The sequence below is a fragment of the Neoarius graeffei genome, chromosome 5, assembly GCF_027579695.1.
Source record: "Neoarius graeffei isolate fNeoGra1 chromosome 5, fNeoGra1.pri, whole genome shotgun sequence".
NCBI classification, from domain to species: Eukaryota; Metazoa; Chordata; class Actinopteri; order Siluriformes; family Ariidae; genus Neoarius; species Neoarius graeffei.
The window spans coordinates 69,477,660-69,498,284 of record NC_083573.1 but is presented as its reverse complement, the minus strand read 5'-3'; the positions used below and the strand labels follow the sequence as shown (position 1 = coordinate 69,498,284).

The window sequence follows — 20,625 nt, the reverse complement described above, 5'->3', positions numbered from 1 at the left end:
ATGAACTGACTGATACTGTGACATCTTGCATCAGTTTTTGTGAGGATGTGTGTGTGCCCACCAAGACTTTCCACACATACAACAACAACAAACAACCCTGGTTCACTGCAAAACTCGGGCAGCTTTGCCAGGCCAAGGAGGAGGCCTACAGAAGTGGGGACAGAGTCCTGTACAAACATACCAGAAACACACTGACGAAAGAGGTGAAAACAGCTAAGAGGAGCTACGCTGAAAGGATCAAAAACAGCCTTTCAGCCAACGAGCCGGCGTCAGTGTGGAGAGGCCTGAAGAACATCACCAACTACAGGAGACCGTCCTCCAACACTGCAATGAACCATCAACTGGCTGACGAGTTGAATGTGTTCTACTGCAGATTTGACACATTCACACCTCCCCCCCAGACATTAAAGACCCATTTACTGGCCTGGTCCTTCCCGCGCCGTGTGGCGCATCGGGCGGCGCCGATCTCCGTTTCTAAAGACCCATTTACACCCCCTGCTATTCTGCCTCCTCTCGCCTCTGACCCCACACCAGCACTCAAGAGCTGTGAGGAGGTTTGTGAGCTTTTTCGCAGACAGAAGATCAGGAAGGCACCTGGCCCAGACGGTGTGTCACCCTCCTGTCTGAAGGTCTGTTACCCCTTTTCCACCAAATCAGTTCCAGGGCTGGTTCGGGGCCAGGGCTGGTGCTGGTTCACAACTTGTTCAACTTGCGAGCCAGCTAAGAACCAGTTTGCTTTTCCATAGCTCGGGGTGCTAAGGGGAGCCACGTCAGTTACGTCGCTGCACATCAGTTACGTCGCTGCATTTGCATAAACCTTGGCGCGAATATCGAAGCAACAACAACACGGAGAAGAAGAAGCAGCAACAATAACAACAATAATAATGGATGACTTCTCGTTTGTACAGCTGCTGCTTCTCATCGCTTAAAAAATGGCGACCTTTCGCGGTCTTGCTATTACTGTTGGTCTTGGTCTTACCCCCCCCCCCCCCCCCCCCCGGTTGAGATAAGCGGTTCTTTCCTCTGGAACCGGTTCTTTGCCTGGAACCGGTTTTTCTGGCCCCAGAGCCAGTTCTTTTTGTCAGTGGAAACAGAAAACCCGGTTCCAAACTAAGCACTGGCCCCGAACCAGCCCTGAAACTGCTTTGGTGGAAAAGGGGCATGTGCTGATGAGCTGGCCCCCATCTTCACCCAGATCTTCAATAGATCCCTGGAGCTGTGTGAAGTCCCCTCATGCTTCAAACGCTCCACAATAATCCCAGTTCCCAAGAAAACCACCATCACAGGACTGAATGACTACAGGCCTGTAGCCCTCACATCTGTAGTCATGAAGTCCTTCGAGAGATTGGTGTTGTCACACCTGAAGGACATCACAGACCCCCTGCTGGACCCCCTGCAGTTTGCCTACTGGACAAACAGGTCAGCGGATGATGCAATCAATATGGGACTGCACTACATCCTGCAACACCTTGACTCTGCAGGGACGTACGCCAGGATCCTGTTCGTGGACTTCAGTTTGGCGTTCAACACAATCGTTCCAGACATCCTCCACATCAAGCTCACCCAGCTCACTGTGCCCTCCTCCACCTGTCAGCGGATTATAAACTTCCTGACTGACAGGAAGCAGCAGGTGAGGCTGGGGAGCATCACATCCAGCACCCGGGCTGTCAGCACTGGCGCCCCCCCAGGGGTGTGTGCTCTCCCCACTGCTATTCTCCCTTTACACCAACGACTGCACCTCGAGAGACCCATCTGTTAAACTCCTGAAATTTGCAGATGACACAACGGTCATCGGCCTCAACTGAGACGGTGACAAGTCTGCATACAGACGGGAGGTTGAACGGCTGGTCTGTTGGTGCAGTCAGAACAATCTGGAGCTGAACACGCTCAAAACTGTGGAGATGACAGTGAACTTTAGGAAGAGCCCCTCCCAATCACCATCAACAACAACATTGTGACTGCTGTTGAAACCTTCAGGTTTCTGGGTTCCACAATCTCCCGGGACCTGAAGTGGGAGACCAACACAGTCACCATCATCAAAAAGGCCCAGCAGAGGTTGTACTTTCTGCGCCAGCTCAGGAAGCTTAACCTGTCTAAGGAGCTGCTAACACAATTCTACTCTGCCATCATTCAGTCTGTTCTCTGCTCTTCCATCACTGTTTGGATCGGTCACCAAGCAGGACAAGAAGAGACTGCAACGGTCAATAAGGTCTGCAGAGAAAATTATTGGTGTCAGCCTGCCCTCCATCCAAGACCTGTACCTGTCCAGAGTCAGGAAACGGGCAGGGAACATCTCTGCAGACCTGTCACATCCTGGTCACAAATTGTTTAAACTTCTCCCCTCTGGGAAACGCTACAGAACACTACGCAAAAACAACCAGACAAGTTTTTTTTTTTTTTTTCCCCCCTCAGGCTGTCTCTGTGATGAACAGCTAAAACCAGACTCAAATATCAGTAACATCAACTGTGAAATATCTGCACACTCATACCGTTATTCTGTGCACACCTGTATATTTATATTTACTAAGTCATCCTTGCACTATGCACCATTTTGCACCAAAAGATAAAAAAAAAATCCTTGTCTATACATATATTTACCCTTCTACATGTACATAGCTTTTTATCTGTCTGCAGGGATGAGAATTTTCCGCGGATCCGCAGAATTCCGAGTTTTTCCCGCTGAAAATGTCATTTTTGTGAAACGTCTAAATCCGTTGAGAGAATTTCGGGGAGGGGTAGGGGTCGGCGCGAGGCGAGGACAGGGTTCCCGCGGGTCCTTAAAGTCTTAAATACAACTTTCAGTTTTCAAGGCCTAAAAACGTCTTAAATTGTTTGGAATGACTGGAATTTTCAAAAGGGAGGTATTAAATTTAATATTGGACCGAACGAGTGAAATGTCTCCGTCCGGTTTGGGGTATTTTTTATTATTTTTTTTAACTGTAATTTTAAAAGTGACCAGCGTAGCTTTTGGGGGCAGCATTGGTTCTGTGCATTCCGTAGATCAAGAACTAACGTTAGGAGGCTGCTGGAGGCAGTGTGGTGCGGTGTGGTGGTTGTGAAGAGTGAGAGATACACAGGTAGCTTACGTGGGCGCTAGAAAGCGCCCCCAAAATAAGGAGAAGAATCGTTTGCGATAAAAAGCGCTGGATCGCACAAATGTGTTTAAAGCCGGTACTGCAGCGCTGGGGACACGCCCACTGGGAAACTGGCTTTTCACGGACACGAGGCGCGCATGTGTGTGTTAGCGGTCAAGCACTCCGGAGTGAAACGCAGGGGGGTTCGCGCATGCGCACAAGAGTCAGGTGGAAAATGGGGCTTATAGAGCTCTTGCAGTCACGTGACCGGAAAGTTAACAGCCGCCATCTTGTCGGTAAAAAACACAGCTGAATACTGCTGCACTCGTGTACAGAATGGATCGATTTCAGCCGACGGACTACACGGCTCATTTTTCTAATGAACAGATAACTAGATATATGTCTAAAATAAACGATCTACAGATTAGTGACCCTTATGGCTTACCAGACGTAGTTTTCACGACCGTGTCAGTGGATGTTGAACTGCCAGAGGTGGAATACCCAGACATGTATAATTACCTCATTAACTTTCCCTCGCTGTTCAGTGGTGAAGCACTGCGTGCTTATAAATCTCTGGACAGTTATCTTTACAGAAATTCAGGATTTGTCAGCTGCGGCATCTTGTAAACAAGAAAATAACAATCCTCATTGGACGGGTAAGTCACTTAAGTATTACTAGTACTGATACTAGATATAGCAGTAGTATAGCACTGACCAGCCGATTATAGAATAAGGTAATTCCAGCTGTAATTCCAAATCGTCCGTCTTGTTTACCATGGATCTGGCATTGGAGAGATAGAGGCTTAGCAGTGGAAATTTGAGTGGCTGTTTTCTGAGCTTAGTCAACAGGCCGGCTCTGCCTGCAGCCTCGCTTTTGCTTCCACTCCCGGCGCCGCCTCCTTCGCCTGCCAGACTCGATAACAATCCACAGAGACCCCGCTGGTCTCGTTATCTCGTCCGGAATGTTGTGCATGCGATGGAAATCGCTACAAACCGTCATTTTCTGCTGGAAACCAATGTCCAGTAAGTCCATACGGTTGTAGTGGATATTGAAGTCTGATACAGACGAACAACACGCAAAAATACACACAAAAAACATAAACGTGCACAGGTAGGGAGAGCTTGTAGCCACAGCTGTTGTAGTAGAATTGTATATAGTAGGGTTTTCCAGAAGAAAAGGTAGAAGTAGAAGGCGGAAATATGGCGTTTGACCGACAAGATGGCGTCTGTTACAATCTGGGTCGGCTGTGACGTCACATGCAAGATCTCCATAGGAAATAATAATAGTGATTAGCATCATTTTTTTTTTTTACATAATTAACATTTGTTTGTTGTACCAAGTTTAATATAAATATATAAACAACCTTTATTTCAAAACTCAATTAAAAAGAACTCCAGAAAATACAGTAATTCTAAATATAGTGCAATATAAATAATTTGTACGAAAAGTTTTTTAGTTTTATTACTTATCTACAACAGTGCTTTTAATATAAGAATAATATTAACAACCACTAATAATAATTAGTAGTAATAGTAATTATTATTGATTATTAATCATTACTACTTGTGAATTAGTGATTAATAAGTACTAGGGATTATTAAATGTTATAAAAGTAAGTTTATAAACGTTTTAAGCCATCATTGAATTTGAAAACATATATCATATATAATGTGTGTGTATGTATGTGTGTGTGTGTGTGTGTGTGTGTGTGTGTGTGTATGTGTGTATTTTGTGTGTATGTATGTATTTTGTGTGTGTGTGTATGTATTTTGTGTGTGTGTGGGAAAGTTGGCAGACATTTCAGAGTTTTTTTTAAATGTCCCATTCTCATCCCTGTGTTTGTACTAAGAGAGCTATGTGAACCCAGAGTCAAATTCCTCGTGTGTGTGTGTGTGTGTGTGTGTTCACATACCTGGCAATAAAAAAAAAAAGTGATTGATTCAGTTTAGTTCAACTCGGTGGAATTTTTTCAGAGTTATGGCCCTTGATTACCAAACTTGTACTTTGACATTTTCATGAGGGTGTATTAAGCACTTATAGCATAGATATAGTTGCCAGCGGGGGATCTTGTGCTCTCAGAGCGCTCTTGTTTTAAAAGGCATTATTCCTGTTGAATAAATGATTGAAAAGAGCTAAATGTGCACTGACCTTTTTATTCATTGAGTTAGGTTGTATGGTTTTGTTTGATAAATTATGATTTAACAATTAGACTTTTGTTGTTCGGCTATGACAATACTGCCTTGACTATTTATATTTGTGTTTATAAGCATGTGCAACAAACAACATATTTGTGAAGCAGCACAAGCTTTCATTAAACACGAGGTTGGCTGGCCGCTCTACGTGATTAGGGCTAAAAAGATCAGATGCAGAGCTTTGCCATGGTGTGTGGGTTTCTATCGATCAATTGATCGATCTAAAGATGAGGAAGGGGAAAAGCTAATGAGTAGAGTAGTTTCATGTAATTAATTTTTATATTGATGCTCAATTATTGTTATATTAACTATAAAACTGGTTGTAATTTGATTTGAAGTGAGAGGTCTTCTTGGTCCCACAGTGTGCTTAAAACGTTGCTATTTGGGTAAAGGGGGAAGTATTGGATTAGTGCTTAGAGCTCTAAGCTACTGACTAAAATTGTTTTAAATCCCAGTACTGGCTAAGCTCCACCATCAGGCTCTTTGGCAAAGGTCTATAAACCCGAACTGAATGAATTATATCCTCTTTTAATTGCAAGTCTCTTTGGATAGTACCATAACAGGGTAATTTAATAAATGGTAGTGGAAAAATATTTTATAGCATAAAGAAACAGAAATACAAGAAAAACCATCACTGGATGTTGGATATAAATAATATCCTTATATTCAATATTTTCAGTTGGCAGATAATGTGTGAAACATAATTATTTTAGCAATTATTTGCCAAAGGCGGAGTGAATATCGGTGAATAATAACCGGGAATATGTAACCTTCATCTCGGTTGTTATTCACAGATATTCACTGAGCCTTAGGCAGATTGTTTTAGTATAAACACACAGGAGGTGATTTTAAAAAAAGTTGTTGTTTTTTTTTGTGTGTGTGTACAATATAAAATTATTTATTTCAAACTTCAAAGGCGCCATGCAAATGTAATAAAGGCGCAGGCTTGTCACTTATCTATGCCGACTCACGTAAAATACTCACAAAGTCTGGTTTCTGCAGTGGTCGAGGCACAGCTGATATGATCTTTGCATATAGGCAACTTCAGGAAAAGTGCTTAGAACAGAACCAATCTCTCTACTCTGTATTCGTTGATCTGACCAAGGCGTTTGACAATGTAAGTAGGGAAGGGCTCTGGACGTTACTTCACAAGGTCGGATGCCCAGAGAGACTTATTGCCATTATTAGATCATTTCACGATGGCATGATGGGTCGCGTTTATGACAACGGTAACTTCTCTGAACCATTTAGTATATCAAATGGCGTAAAACAGGGATGTGTATTAGCCTCTACATTATTCGGCATTGTATTAGCACTCATGCTGCAATATGCATTCCGTGAGTTGGACCTCGGTGTGTACTTACAAGTAAGATCTGACAGTGGTGTCTTTTAACCTCGGGCGTTTTTCAGCTCGCACAAAGGTATGCTAATAAGAGACCTACTGTTTGCCAATGACTGCGCACTCTCCGCTCACTACCTAGAAGACATCCAAGTAATAGTTTATAGGTTTGCTGACGCAGCGAAAAAATTCGGTCTCAGTATTAGCCTGGAAAAGACAGAAGTAATGTTCCAGCCTTGTCCCCGTGAAACTCACCATAATCCGGTTGTTACATTTGACGGTATGAAGCTTTCGTTCCTGAAGAGCTTCTGTTACCTCGGCACTGTAATGTCGCACAACTGCTCACTTGATGTTATGATAATCCAGCGCATATCTAAAGCCAGTGTTGCATTTGGTAGTCTGACAGACTATGGAAGAGCCACGATGTAAAATTGGGTACAAAAATTAGGGTGTATAAGTCCGCAGTGCTGCCCTCTTTGGTGTATGGCTGCGAAACGTGGACCCCATACAGAAGACACATATGACCGCTTGAAGCATTCCACATGCGATGCCTTTGCCGAATATGCAATATCTGCTGGCAAGATCACGTTCCCAACACTGCCATTTTGGAGAAGCGTGGCATAATAAGCATCGAGGCTCTACTGATAAAATCGCAGCTGCATTGGGCTGGATATTTGGTGCGTATGGACAACAACCGCATCCCAAAGTCACTGTTCTATGGGCAGCTGAAAAGAGGCAGTCGCCGAGTAGGATGTCCATGCTTGCGGTATAAGGACAACCTAAAGTGCAACCTTATGGGCTGTGGCATAAATCTGACCACCTGGGAAGCTGACTCACTCAGCTGTGCTTCATGCTGGAACCAGTGCCACTCAGCACTCAAGGAGTTCAAAGAGCAACACATCGTGGACATGAAGGAGAGAAGAGCTGCTAGGAAAGCCTGCACATCGGAGACCAACACGTCCTTTGAGTGCAGCTTGTGCAGCAAGAAATACCTCTCCCACATCAGACTCCAGTCGCATGAAAGGGCTCACCGGCGCCGAGACGCTTAGCTGTCGTAACGATGGGAGATACCCAACCGATATATATAAAAAAAAAAAAATCATATTTAAAAGAAATTATTTCAAGCTTCAAAGGCGCCATGCAAATGTAATAAAGGTGCAGGCTTGTCACTTATCTATGCCGACTCACATAAAATACTTTTGTTTTGGAATAGATAAATCACAATTCTACCTTTACCTTTGAATAGTTTTAGACCAAATTTTGTAGCATCTTTAGTGTTTTTAGGAACAGCATTTTCTTTCATAATTTGTAATTCTTCCTCACTTGAGGTGATTAAGCGATTGGCTGCCATTTTGCCAAGTTTCTCTAGGTGATTTATCCAGAAATTCTGATTATTTCTTGATAATCAGCATGTACAGTTTTCTATAATCGCATGTATTGATACTATAGAAAGAGAATCTTTGCTTTTGTGTTTGCCAAGATGTTCTGAAATAAAATGGTGGCTTGGGGCTGTCTCTGTTTGCCATAAATTCTCGCTTTGCTTTCAGAGTTCTGTCAGTACCATCTCTAATGAATCTATCACCATCAAAGGCAGACAGTTCTTCATTTTGAAGATGATAGGCCGAGGTGGTTCCAGTAAGGTAATCTGTGAATAGCCTGATAAAGCTCACTTGCATTTATACATGCTTGTCACACTTGATGGAACATATGCCATGTCCTTAACTTTAGGTATACCAGGTTCTGGACCAGAAGAAACAACTATACGCTGTAAAATATGTGAATCTGGAGGAAGCAGATGCCCAGACAGTTGAAAGTTACAAAAACGAGATTGAGCACCTGAACCACCTCCAGCAGTACAGTGACCAGATTATCAAACTGTATGATTAGTGAGTATTTTCTCTACTTCCAGATGTAACGGAGCTGTATATGGGGCTAAGAAAAGTGAAAGATGAACATCTAAAACAGTTTAACTCTTCTCCACCCATATGTTATGTAGCACACGAGTGTCTGGTTCATATGATAACTGTGATAACTAATTTCAGTGAGATCACAGACCGCTACATCTATATGTTGATGGAGTGTGGTAACCTGGACTTCAACACATGGCTTCGCAACCGCAAGACTGTCAACTCACAAGAAAGGAAGTTCTTCTGGAGGAACATGCTCGAGGCAGTGCAGACTATCCACAAGCATGGTGACTACACAAATCTTACAGTATTAAGAGAAAAATACTGCAGAATTGTTCGTTTTCACTTGGCCTAAATCTTTTTTTTCTTTAACCACTCTTTTCTAGGAATTGTCCACAGTGACCTAAAGCCAGCTAATTTTGTCATTGTCAATGCATCACTGAAGCTCATTGACTTTGGCATAGCAAACCACATTCAGCCAGACATGACAAGTGTTATGAAGGACTCGCAGGTTGGTCCAGAATTTTGACTGCTAAATAGAGTTTCATTTGTGCTGTGTGTTTGGTGGTTTGATAGTTCTGACGTTGTGCTTCAGGTGGGGACATTAAACTACATGCCACCAGAGGCAATTAAAGACACCTCATCAAAAGGTGGAAAACCAAGGTCAAAGGTAAGGTTAAATATTACTAAACTAATCTCTAGTCTAGGGCAGCACGGTGGTGTAGTGGTTAGCGCTGTCGCCTCACAGCAAGAAGGTCCGGGTTCGAGCCCCGTGGCCGGCAAGGGCCTTTCTGTGCGGAGTTTGCATGTTCTCCCCGTGTCTGCGTGGGTTTCCTCTGGGTGCTCCGGTTTCCCCCACAGTCCAAAGACATGCAGGTTAGGTTAACTGGTGACTCTAAATTGACCGTAGGTGTGAATGTGAGTGTGAATGGTTGTCTGTGTCAGCTCTGTGATGACCTGGCGACTTGTCCAGGGTGTACCCCGCCTTTCGCCCGTAGTCAGCTGGGATAGGCTCCAGCTTGCCTGCGACCCTGTAGAACAGGATAAAGCAGCTAGAGATAATGAGATGAGATGAATCTCTAGTCTAGCAAAGCTCCAATATAGCAGTATACAACAGTACATTTTTTTAAAATTTTGTTTATTTTTGACATGATGTTTAAACTCTCAAATGATGTTTTAGCTTTTCTGCTGCAGTGCCTAATGCGTGTTGCTGCTATTCACAGATTAGTCCAAAGGGAGACGTGTGGTCACTTGGATGTATACTGTATTGTATGACCTATGGGAAAACTCCTTTCCAAAACATCACCAACCAGATCACTAAACTCCATGCTATTATTGATCCATCCCATGAGATTGACTTTCCTGATATTCCTGAGAAGGATCTGCTAGATGTATTGAAGGTCTGTGTTTTTGTTAAATAATTACACGATTGAAAACATGACCATTTAAAATAAAAATGAAATTTATTTATTTTTGTTCTTTTACTTAGCGGTGCCTGGTGCGGAATCCCAAAGAGCGAATCTCGATTGCAGAACTGCTCGATCATCCATACTTACAGCTGCAGCCTCAGCAACCGTCTGAACCAGGTGGCCATTGTGCTTCCCTTTACACGCAAGTAGATACACAAAGCTGCCATGTGTAGATGGAACACAGTAGTATGCTTAACGAGATGGCACTAATGTACATGCTTTTAACGTCTCATTTCTGAATAATTTCATTTTCTTGTCTGTAGTGGAACCATGCAACAATGACCTAAAGAGAATTCTGAATGAGTTGGCTGCTTTACAGTCTCCAAACAGCATTGCAAGAGCTGCTAGTGTGAGTATTCCTCCACTGAAAGTCACTCGTTCCGCTGCGTTTTTATTCCGCTGTACCTCCCATTCACAACTAACTATTTCTCTCCAATGTTTACAGAACCTAGCAAAAATGTGCAACAGTGGGAAGAAGCTGGATGTTTCTGAGTGTGTCAGGAGCTCCATTCAGTCCTGGAAGTGAACATGCTGATGTAGTGACTGCATTAATAGTTCATAATGATAGTTTGACAACATGGCATGCAATTAGTTGGATATATTGAAAATGACCATTATTTTTTACATCAGATTTAGGTTGTCTGTTGTTCTGAAGAAAAAGAACAATGACTTGAGTTACTTGTATTCTTTGTTTTTGAAAAACCTTGAACTTTTTTCAAGTTTCTATCTTTGAATTCTATTAAATTCAAGCCACTTTTTTTTTTAAATTGGCACTGTGCCCTGATTTCTGTCTGTATGTTTAAAGTTCACACAAATAAACGAGGGTTATGTATATAACCGCGGTTCTATGAGTTTCGGATGACCGCCAGAGGCGGTGCTTTCAGCACATGGATATCCATCACATGAACGTGCAGGTCGAGTAATAGTAACAACAAAGTCACGTGTGACCTGGGTGACGTCACCCCGTGACCCCGGCACAAAAGACCGGTGAACCCAGGAAGTGACCTCTTGGCAAATCTTCTCGTGTACACTCCGAGTGACTGCCAAGCTCTGGCGGTCATCCGAAACTCATAGAACTGCGGTTATATACATAACCCTCGTTCTATTTCGTTTCTCCTGACCGCCAGAGGCGGTGCTTTCAGCACATGGATGACTAATACCAACCAGGTCATGAGGAGTGCCTACCCATACTCAGTGCTGCTGCGACGGGCCTGGAATGACGGCCGTCGCCACAGGATTATGTGGGACGACATTAAGACGGTAAAACCTGGTGAAGGTGCAGCTGGAAGCCCAGGAGGCTGCGCTGCATATGTCTGAAAGGGGCACGCCCTTCAGTGATGCCCATGAGGCCGCCATGCCCCGTGCAGAGTGCGCCCTGACAGCCGGAGGAATCGGGGAGCCACTGTGCCTGTAGGCATGTAATATGGCCTCGACTATCCACTTGGATAGCCACTGCTTAGAGAGCGCCAGACCCCTCCTCGGCCCTGTGTGGCACAGAAACAGGGCGTCACTCCTACGGAAGCCCTCCGTACGGGACACGTACACCCTGAGGGCGCGAACTGGGCACAAAAGTTCCGACCTCTCACCATGGCCCGTCTCGAACGCCACAACACTAAGGGGCTGGTTGACGAAGGTAGCAGAGAGGGTCTTCGGGAGGAAAGAGGGGTTAGGCCACAGAGTGACCCCACTGTTGCCGGAGTGCCACTGCAGGCACTCCCCACTGACTGACAGCGCGTGTAATTCCCCGATGCGCCTCGTCGATGGTAATGGCCAGAAGAAAAGCAGTCTTCAGGGAGAGCCATGAAATGTCTGCCGTGAGCAGGGGCTCAAACGGTGCGTCGCAGAGAGCCTGCAGCACCAAGTGAAGATCCCATGTGGGTACCCGGCTCTGTCGGGGGGGTCTCAACCGGAGAGCACCCTTCAAGAAACGTGCCACCAAGGGGTGGGACCCCACGGTCCTTCCCCCAACTCTGGCATGCTGAGCAGAGATGGCAGCTGCATAGACCTTGATGGTGGAAGGAGTAAGACCCTTATCAAACAGAGACTGGAGGAACAGTAGAATGGTCGGCAGGGGGCAGCATGTAGGCTCCTCCCCCCGAGTCAAGCACCAGTTGGAGAAAAACCTCCATCTGTTGGCGTAGAGGGCATTGGTGGAGGGTGCCCGAGAGCTTGCAATGGTGTTGACCACTGCCGGCTCACAAAGACCTAGCAGGGGGTCCGGCCCTTCAGCGGCCACACCCAGCGCTGCAGACGGGCTGGATCCGGGTGCCAGATCTGCCCTCCCAGCTGTGATAGCAGGTCCGTCCTCACTGGCAGGCACCAGGGGTCGCCGTTCAGAAGTTGCAGCAACTTGGGAAACCACACTTGGCCCGGCCACCGAGGGGCGACAAGCAGCAGCCCGTGGTGGTCCATCGCAACCCTGTGTAGGGTTGGCACGATCAGCAGCAGAGGGGGGAAGGCATACAGCAGTTGCCTCGGCCAAGCATGCGCCAGCGCATCCTGGCCCAGGGAGCTGGGGCCGTGGAGGCTGAACCACAGAGGGCAGTGTGTCGACTCCTGGCAGGCAAAGAGGTCCACCTCTGCCCTGCCAAAACGTTCCCAGATGGCGAGAACCACCGCTGGGTTGAGTCTCCATTCCCCGGGATCGGGGTCCTGGCGGGACAGCAGATCTGCTGCCCTGTTGGCAGTGCCTGGCAAGTACATGGCACGCAGGCTCAAGAGATGTCGATGGGCCCACCGCAGAAGTTGGCCGGCCACTTCCAAGCACTGGAGGGACTTGGTGCCTCCCTGGTGGTTGATGTAGTACACTACCGTAGCGTTGTCCGTCCGCACCAGAACGTGTCTGCCGGCCAGGCCTGGGAGGAAGTGCTGTAGGCCGAGGAACACAGCCCGTAGCTCCAGCACGTTGATGTGCTGCTGTCGCTGCCCTGGACTCCAGCAGCCTCTGACGGTCCGGCATTGCCAGACTGCACCCCAACCTCCCAGGGAAGCATCCGTGGTGATGACCTCCCTCCGGGAGGGGATAGCCGCCAGCGGAACACCCCGCAGAAGGTAAGCCCTCCTCCTCCATGGACGGAAGAGCCTGAAAAAAGTATCCGTCACCTTCACGAGCCTGCGCCCGTGCAGCGCCGGGTGGAGGTGGAGACCGTTGAGCCACCTCTGAAGCGGGCGTAAGTCCAGGAGTCCCAGCGGGACCAGAGAGGAGGCTGCCGTAAGCATGCCCAGCAGGCGCTGAAAGGTCTTCAGGGCGAGTGACCTGCCCCGTCCGAAGCGGCCAAGCAGCAGGCGGATGTTGTGGATCCTGGTCTGGGAGGGGGTTGCCATCAACGACCTCGAATCCAGGTGCATGCCCAAGAAAGTCGTCTCCTGGCTGGGCACCAGCGAGCTCTTCTTGTAATTCACCCTGAGCCCCAGCTCTGTGACATGTGAGAGCACAGTCGCGATGTCGGTGTGGGCCTGAGCTGCTGACCGTGAACAGACGAGCCAGTCGTCCAGGTAAGGCAGGACACGCAAACCCCTTGCCTGAAGTGGTGCCAATGCCGCTGCCACACACCTGGTGAACACACGGGGTGCCAGCGATATCCCAAAGGGCAGAACATTGAACTCGAAAGCCTGGCCCTCGAAGACAATCCGCAGGAACTGCCTGTGGTGTGGCGCAATGGGAACATGGAAATAGGCGTCTTTCAGGTCGACGGTGGCAAACCAGTCGCCCGCCTGGATGTGGTGTAAGACATCCACTGTACGCAGCATGCGGAATCTCATGGTCTTCAAGTGGGAGTTGAGGGACCTCAGGTCGAGGATCGGGCGGATACCGCCGTCCTTCTTCGGAACCAGAAAATACCTGGAGTAGAACCCACCTTGCTGTCTCTGCCTGTCGACGGGAGAGATTGCTCCTTTCTCCAGGAGGGTGGCGATTTCCTGCCGGAGGACGAGGGACTTCCCCAGATGGCTCACGGTGGTGTGTTTGACCCCATGAAAACGCGGCGGTTGGCGGCAGAACTGGATGCGGTAACCCTCGGTGAGGGTCACCAGCACCCAGGGGTCTGGGGTCAACGCTCTCCAGCTTTGGAGCTGTTCGCTGGAAAAGTGGCCGACCGCCGGCGCGCTGATGTCAGCGCCGCCCAGACCGCCCCCATCGGTCACCATGGGGGCGACGAGGAGCGGACTGGGTGTAGGGGGCGGCGCCGCGGGTCCAGGAGGTGGTGGGGCGACGAAAGTCATCAACCCGTCTGGTCTCCTGGCGGGTGCGTGGCCGAGACAGAGTCGGTGTGGGCCCCCTGAAGGACTGGGCAGCGTTGCCGTGGTGGTGGACCTGGCGGAGGCCAGCGAACTGCTGTTGCGCCTGGACGACCTGGGCACTCCGGTCCAGGGCTTGCTGAGCGGCCTCGCCAAACAGCTCCCCAGGGACAACAGGGAGAGAGCGCAGCACATGCCGGTCGGGCTCGGCCAGAGGGGACTGCGCCAGCCATATCTGCCAGAGGGTGAGATACGACATCAGCCGGCCCAGTTCCCGCGACGAGTAGGTAAAGGCCTGGAGAGCCGCGTCGCACAGCTCCCGTGATGCCGCGCTCGTCCCCTCCAGCGTCTGGGCGAGGGCCAGCAGCAGATGGGACATGGAATTGTCAATTCGACCCATTCGTGCCGCCATGTCATATCCCCGCACGATGAGGTCGTCGGTCGCACGGCATTGAGTGCGGGGGCATCGGGCGTCAGGCCACAGAGCCTCGTTGGGCGAAAGGACGAGGGCAGCCACGGAGGGCTCAATGTTGGGCATCTGCTGGAGGCTGTAGGTAGGGGCGTCCTGCATTGCTGCCAGGGCCCTGCAGTCACTAGGGAGGTGGGAAAGGCGTCTAGGGTCCGCCCAACACCTCTGTAACTCCTCGATGTATGGGGCCGAGGGCGGAACAGACAACGAGGAAGGCTGTGTGGAGCCTCTGAAGAAAGCGCTCTGATGCTGGGCCACCGGGGGCATGTCCAACCCCAGACGGGCCAATGGAGCCCTCAGCGTTGGCTGGATGGATGAGCGTCCGCCTTCCGACGCTGCCACGGTGCCATGGCTGGTGGCCTGGGAACTGGCCGGAGAGGTGGAGTCGTGACCGTCAGACCCACCGCAGTCAAAGCTCTCAGACACCCGGATCGACAGCTCATCCAGGCCGCGTGCATCAACGGCTGGTGACAGAAGCGGTGGTGATGGCGAACGGTCGGGCTGCCAGGCAGATGGGGTGGCTGCGGGAACACTGCTGCCTTGTGGCGGAGGCTGGAGATTCGCCAGCAGGGCCTTCATCTCCTCCAGCTCGGCGGACATCACCTCCACCTTCCGAGCCAAATCGCCTGAGCGCTTCTTTTTCGCCTTGGAAGCGGAGACGTGTGGGGGAGCCCCACGGCGCTTGCTGGGCCCCGCTGCTGCAGCCGGCACCATGTCCTGTCCCCCCGAGGCCTGGGGGATGTCAGACGGAGGATCCATCCGAGCCAGCCTGGCGGTCCGTGCAGCCACGCTCAGGCACATGCAGTCTGCGCAGGCCATGTCCGTCAGCCCCTGCCGCAGGTGATCAATACCCAGGCACGAGGGGCACTCGCGGTGGCCGTCCTCCGGCTCAAGGGGGGCCCGGCAGTTGGCGCAGCAAGAGAATAGGTCCATGACACCTGGCTGGCAGAAGGGAACTTAAAAAATAGAGCGAGAACACCCCAAATAAGTATCCCAAAATAAACAATCAGGCGGCAACGAAAAACGACCGGGCGAACACACCCGTGGTCGGGAAAAAAAAAATGGTGCGAGGGCCTAAGCGGGAGCACCCGGACCTCGCGAACCGCGAGCCTACTGCCGCGGGTTTAAAAGACAGCCGCAACTAAACAGTCACTCACTAGCGTGAGAAGACATCATACGCCGCTAAAACGCACAAGACAGCCGGCCCGTGAGCAGGCCGGAGGCAAGGTTACACAAAACAAGGCGGTCGATAATATTAACAAAGATAGGCGCCGTGCGCCACAGAACTGATAACAAACAGCGGCGAGAAACACCGCTTTAATTTAAATGAATGAAAACCGCTTACCTGAACGAAAACAAGCCGGCCTCCAGCGGCGAGGACACCGCCTCGGAGGGCTAGTCAGCTAACTCCACCGAGCGAGAGCACTCCGCTTAACGGAGTAACAAACAATACGAATACAACACACACAAGACAGCTGGCCCGTGAGCAGGCCGGAGGCAAGGCTATACAAAACAAGGCGGTCAATAATATTAACAAAGATAGGCGCCGTGCGCCACAGAACTGATAAACAGCGGCGAGAAACACTGCTTTAATTTAAATGAATGAAAACCGCTTACCTGAACGAAAACAAGCCGGCCTCCAGCGGCGAGGACACCGCCTCGGAGGGCTAATCAGCTAACTCCACCGAGCGAGAGCACTCAGCTTAACGGAGTAACAAATCAATACGAATATAACAACGAGAAAAAGAATTGGTGGACTTAATGCAGTTTCTTGGAGGATGCGTAAGCACAGCCCCAACCCTACGGGTAACGAAACTAACACGGCGCTTTGTCCAAATTCCAATCCAACTCGCAACCTGCAAACCCGAGAAGATGCAAGAGGTCGCTTCCTGGGTTCACCGGTCTTTTGTGCCGGGGTCACGGGGTGACGTCACCCAGGTCACACGTGACTTTGTTGTTACTATTACTCGACCTGCACGTTCGTGTGATGGATGTCCATGTGCTGAAAGCACCGCCTCTGGCGGTCAGGAGAAACGAAATAGAACCTACCCTTATGGTATAGTAACCTGTACGGTATATTTCTGTGGTACTATACATGGAGGATATTGCATGGTTGCGTGAAGATATGAAATTTATCTTTTGAGTTGTGAATAGATAGATCATGAGTGAGTCAAGTGAACGAGTAATATATTTTTCAACACAAGAAGATAAACTTCATGCCAACATGTAATGTTCTTTATATTATATGGACACATCCACAAAAAAATGCACACGTTAATCAAAAGAATTTTGATTTTGAACTGGTTTGCCATTCGGACAATGCAAAGACACTGGGAGTGATGTCATGGGAGTGAAATATCAGAAAATATCACTCAGAGCCACAATGTATTTCATATGTAAAATGTGAGTTTTTCAACACGGGAAGATAAACTTCATATCTTCAAGCCAAATCTTATTATATAGACACATTCACAAACAAAAAGTACCCACATTTATCAAAACAATTCATTGATTTTCCTCACAAGTGAAATAGAGATTTATGTCTCGGTTTTGGTTCTCCATGTCCCGGATGTAGCTTGTATGAAAAATGAGTGGCATGTTTCCCAGTAAAACTCATGTCCCTATAATATGTTTGAAGAGATAAAAAATAATAATAATAATTAATTTTGGAGATATCTGTACCTATTTTTTTTTTCCTTAAAGGAAAAGTAAACATATATCTAAGGAAAAAGGGGTAGAAAACTGAAATGAAAGAACTGGATTTATAGACTAGTCAGTGAAAAATGTCTATTTAACAAGGGTATTCTTTCACACAAGTAGTGGCTTTGCCTTACGTTGCTTAATAATGTATTGCATTCTTCATAGTCATTTAACAGCTTATCAGTAGATTCCATTCCATTACAGGCATTTTAGCAGACACTCTTATCCAGAGCGATGTACGAGAAGACCCTGACATACCAGCTGGAGAAGCAGTTGGGGGTTTGGTGCCTTGCTCAAGGGCACTTCAACCATTCCTGCTGGTCCATGGAAATGTACCGGTGACCTTTTGGTCCTGAAGCTGCTTCTCTAACCTTTTAGGCCATGGCTTCTCCATAGATTAAGCTGAATAGTCAAGAATCTAATAAAAACATAGTTCTATTTCACCTCTCCTAATTGTTAGGGGCAATAAATAATCAACGTAGTAAAATTTATTGGTGTCTCATTGTTGGAGCCCAGTTTTCTGGAAATATAAAATTTGTTAATAATTAATATTTATATATTATTAATGTGGTGGCACTGTGGTGTAGTGGTTAGCACTGTTGCCTCACAGCAAGAAGGTCCTGGGTTCGAGCCCAGCAGCCGGCGAGGGCCTTTCTGTGTGGAGTTCCTCCAGGCACTCCGGTTTCCCCCGCAGTACAAAGGCATGCAGGTTAGGCTAATTGGTGGCTCTAAATTGACCATGAGTGTGAATGGTTGTTTGTGTCAACCCTGCGATGACCTGGTGACTTGTCCAGGGTGTACCCTGCCTCTCGCCCATAGTCAGCTGGGATAGGCTCCTGCGACCCTGTAGAACAGGATAAGCAGGTACAGATAATGGATGGATATTATTAATGTTTGTTAATAATTATCAAACTTTATAAATGTATATAGAAATTAAATAAAAGAAATATTTCCTTTTAAAGAACAATTTTAATACTTCGACATTTGATTATCTGATAATGTGGGTCAAAGCTGGAGTTTGAGTGACTTAACTTGGGTATCTTGGGTATCTAGTTTCATTTAACTCTAGACTGTCTGTTCCATCATAGTGCGGTTTTCTTTAGTTAATTAGTTGCTGGGTTTCATTGCTATGGTAAATTAAAGTGCATATTCTGGACCAATTTCGTGGGTTTTTTTATATGAAAGAATGTCCCTTTACACACTCATCCAGAAGGGTAATTTTGCACGAGGCCATCTGTCTACAGCAGAAAAAAATAAAATAACACAATGGGTCTAGAAAAATCCCAAGGGAGTCTGGAGCCAGATTCGTGACATTACCTGCAGAAGCGCCAGCAGGCTGCGCAAGCTTTGCCCAGTTTCAGTGCACAGCCTGTGTAGACGAAGCGCTCCCATTTCTCTCTCATTGTCCAGTCTTTTGGAAAACGATGAGTACTAATCCCATCAAGATTGGTGTTGCTACACCCTCCTACGATACATCTGTTAACCATTTTAATAATTATGTGATAACGTTGAAGAAATTTGCAGAAAACCACCAGGTTGTTTTCTCATAAACAAACCAACGTAGGATTCAGAGGGAGGCGTCCCCCAGATGACGTCACGAAAATCAATGTTTCCCGGGAAATCCAAATGCCAATTTTTTCAGAGGTGGACCAATTTGCCTCAAATTGCTTGATTTCAACTGAATTTTTCTGGTATTGCGCAAGGTAAAACAATTGCAGAGAATGCAGAATGTTACAGATATTTGACCAAAGTTTAATATAAAATAGGAGAATTACATTGATCTTGGGGGCGGCACGGTGGTGTAGTGGTCAGCGCTGTCGCCTCACAGCAAGAAGGTCCGGGTTCGAGCCCTGTGGCCGATGAGGGCCTTTCTGGGCGGAGTTTGTATGTTCTCCCTGTGTCTGCGTGGGTTTCCTCCGGGTGCTCCGGTTTCCCCCACAGTCCAAAGACATGCAGGTTAGGTTAACTGGTGACTCTAAATTGACCGTAGGTGTGAATGTGAGTGTGAATGGTTGTCTGTGTCTATGTGTCAGCCCTGTGATGACCTGGCGACTTGTCCAGGGTGTACCCCGCCTTTCGCCCGTAGTCAGCTGGGATAGGCTCCAGCTTGCCTGCGACCCTGTAGAACAGGATAAAGCGGCTAGAGATAATGAGATGAGATGAGACATTGATCTTGCTTCTGAATTTACCCGTGATATGCACTTTAAGCTGGATAGCTGGTCAAGGTCAGGATCGTTCCTACCAACAGTGTATTTCTTGCTGTGCCAGATCTAGAGGCTTCAACATCTCATCTCATCTCATCTCATTATCTCTAGCCGCTTTATCCTTCTACAGGGTCGCAGGCAAGCTGGAGCCTATCCCAGCTGACTATGGGCGAAAGGCGGGGTACACCCTGGACAAGTCGCCAGGTCATCACAGGGCTGACACATAGACACAGACAACCATTCACACTCACATTCACACCTACGGTCAATTTAGAGTCACCAGTTAACCTAACCTGCATGTCTTTGGACTGTGGGGGAAACCGGAGCACCCGGAGGAAACCCACGCGGACACGGGGAGAACATGCAAACTCCACACAGAAAGGCCCTCGCCGGCCCCGGGGCTCGAACCCAGGACCTTCTTGCTGTGAGGCGACAGCGCTAACCACTACACCACCGTGCCGCCGGCTTCAACATTACGAACAGAAATGGTAAAAAGGTCAGTTAGCACAGGAGTGCTATTTCTGATTGATTGATTTATAAATATCCAGAATTTCTTTAGAATATTCTATCTACTGGAGCACATACACAAATTTAATGGACAATAAAGTAGTCTGAGCTCATGTGGGGGACTGAGGGATTGTCACCAATTTTTGATAAGGCCCCTGTTGTGAGCCTGCAACAGGGAATATAGATAGATAGATAGATAGATAGATAGATGATTTTTCTTTCCCACATCACTTAAACTATATTCAGTTGCATATTTTAATAGACTGCCTTATGAAGAAATGCATTCAGTATGACAGTATATGAAGAATAAATGTGTAGATGTGTGGGCGAGGAAGAAAAAAAAAAGTGGAGTGCGCATGCGCAGTATCCCTTGGCATTCCTGGAATGAGGGCCTGGACAACCAAAACTACAACAGGTTGTAGTTTAAAAGCGACCCACATTTTCAACCAATCAGCTCTTTGGATGCCGGCTGCCGTAAAACTCCAAAGAAGAAGAACCAATCAGCTCAGCATTCTGGAGTGACGTCA

The 20,625-nt window shown here is 47.7% G+C and overlaps 1 protein-coding gene across 2 annotated transcripts in view; it reads left to right on the top strand.

The window, feature by feature from the left end:
* The window catches only part of ttk (ttk protein kinase), a 35,079-nt gene extending 17,721 nt beyond the window's left edge, over positions 1–17,358 (top strand). For both annotated transcript variants that reach the window (XM_060922309.1, XM_060922308.1), the window contains exons 17-25: positions 8,154–8,246; positions 8,335–8,492; positions 8,649–8,800; positions 8,900–9,024; positions 9,109–9,183; positions 9,737–9,913; positions 10,003–10,099; positions 10,246–10,331; positions 10,428–17,358. In XM_060922309.1, the coding sequence (XP_060778292.1) occupies positions 8,154–8,246; positions 8,335–8,492; positions 8,649–8,800; positions 8,900–9,024; positions 9,109–9,183; positions 9,737–9,913; positions 10,003–10,099; positions 10,246–10,331; positions 10,428–10,508 (1,044 nt within the window). In that variant the 3' untranslated portion in view covers positions 10,509–17,358. The remainder of the gene's footprint in view (positions 1–8,153; positions 8,247–8,334; positions 8,493–8,648; positions 8,801–8,899; positions 9,025–9,108; positions 9,184–9,736; positions 9,914–10,002; positions 10,100–10,245; positions 10,332–10,427) is intronic.
* Positions 17,359–20,625: the final 3,267 nt, after the last annotated feature.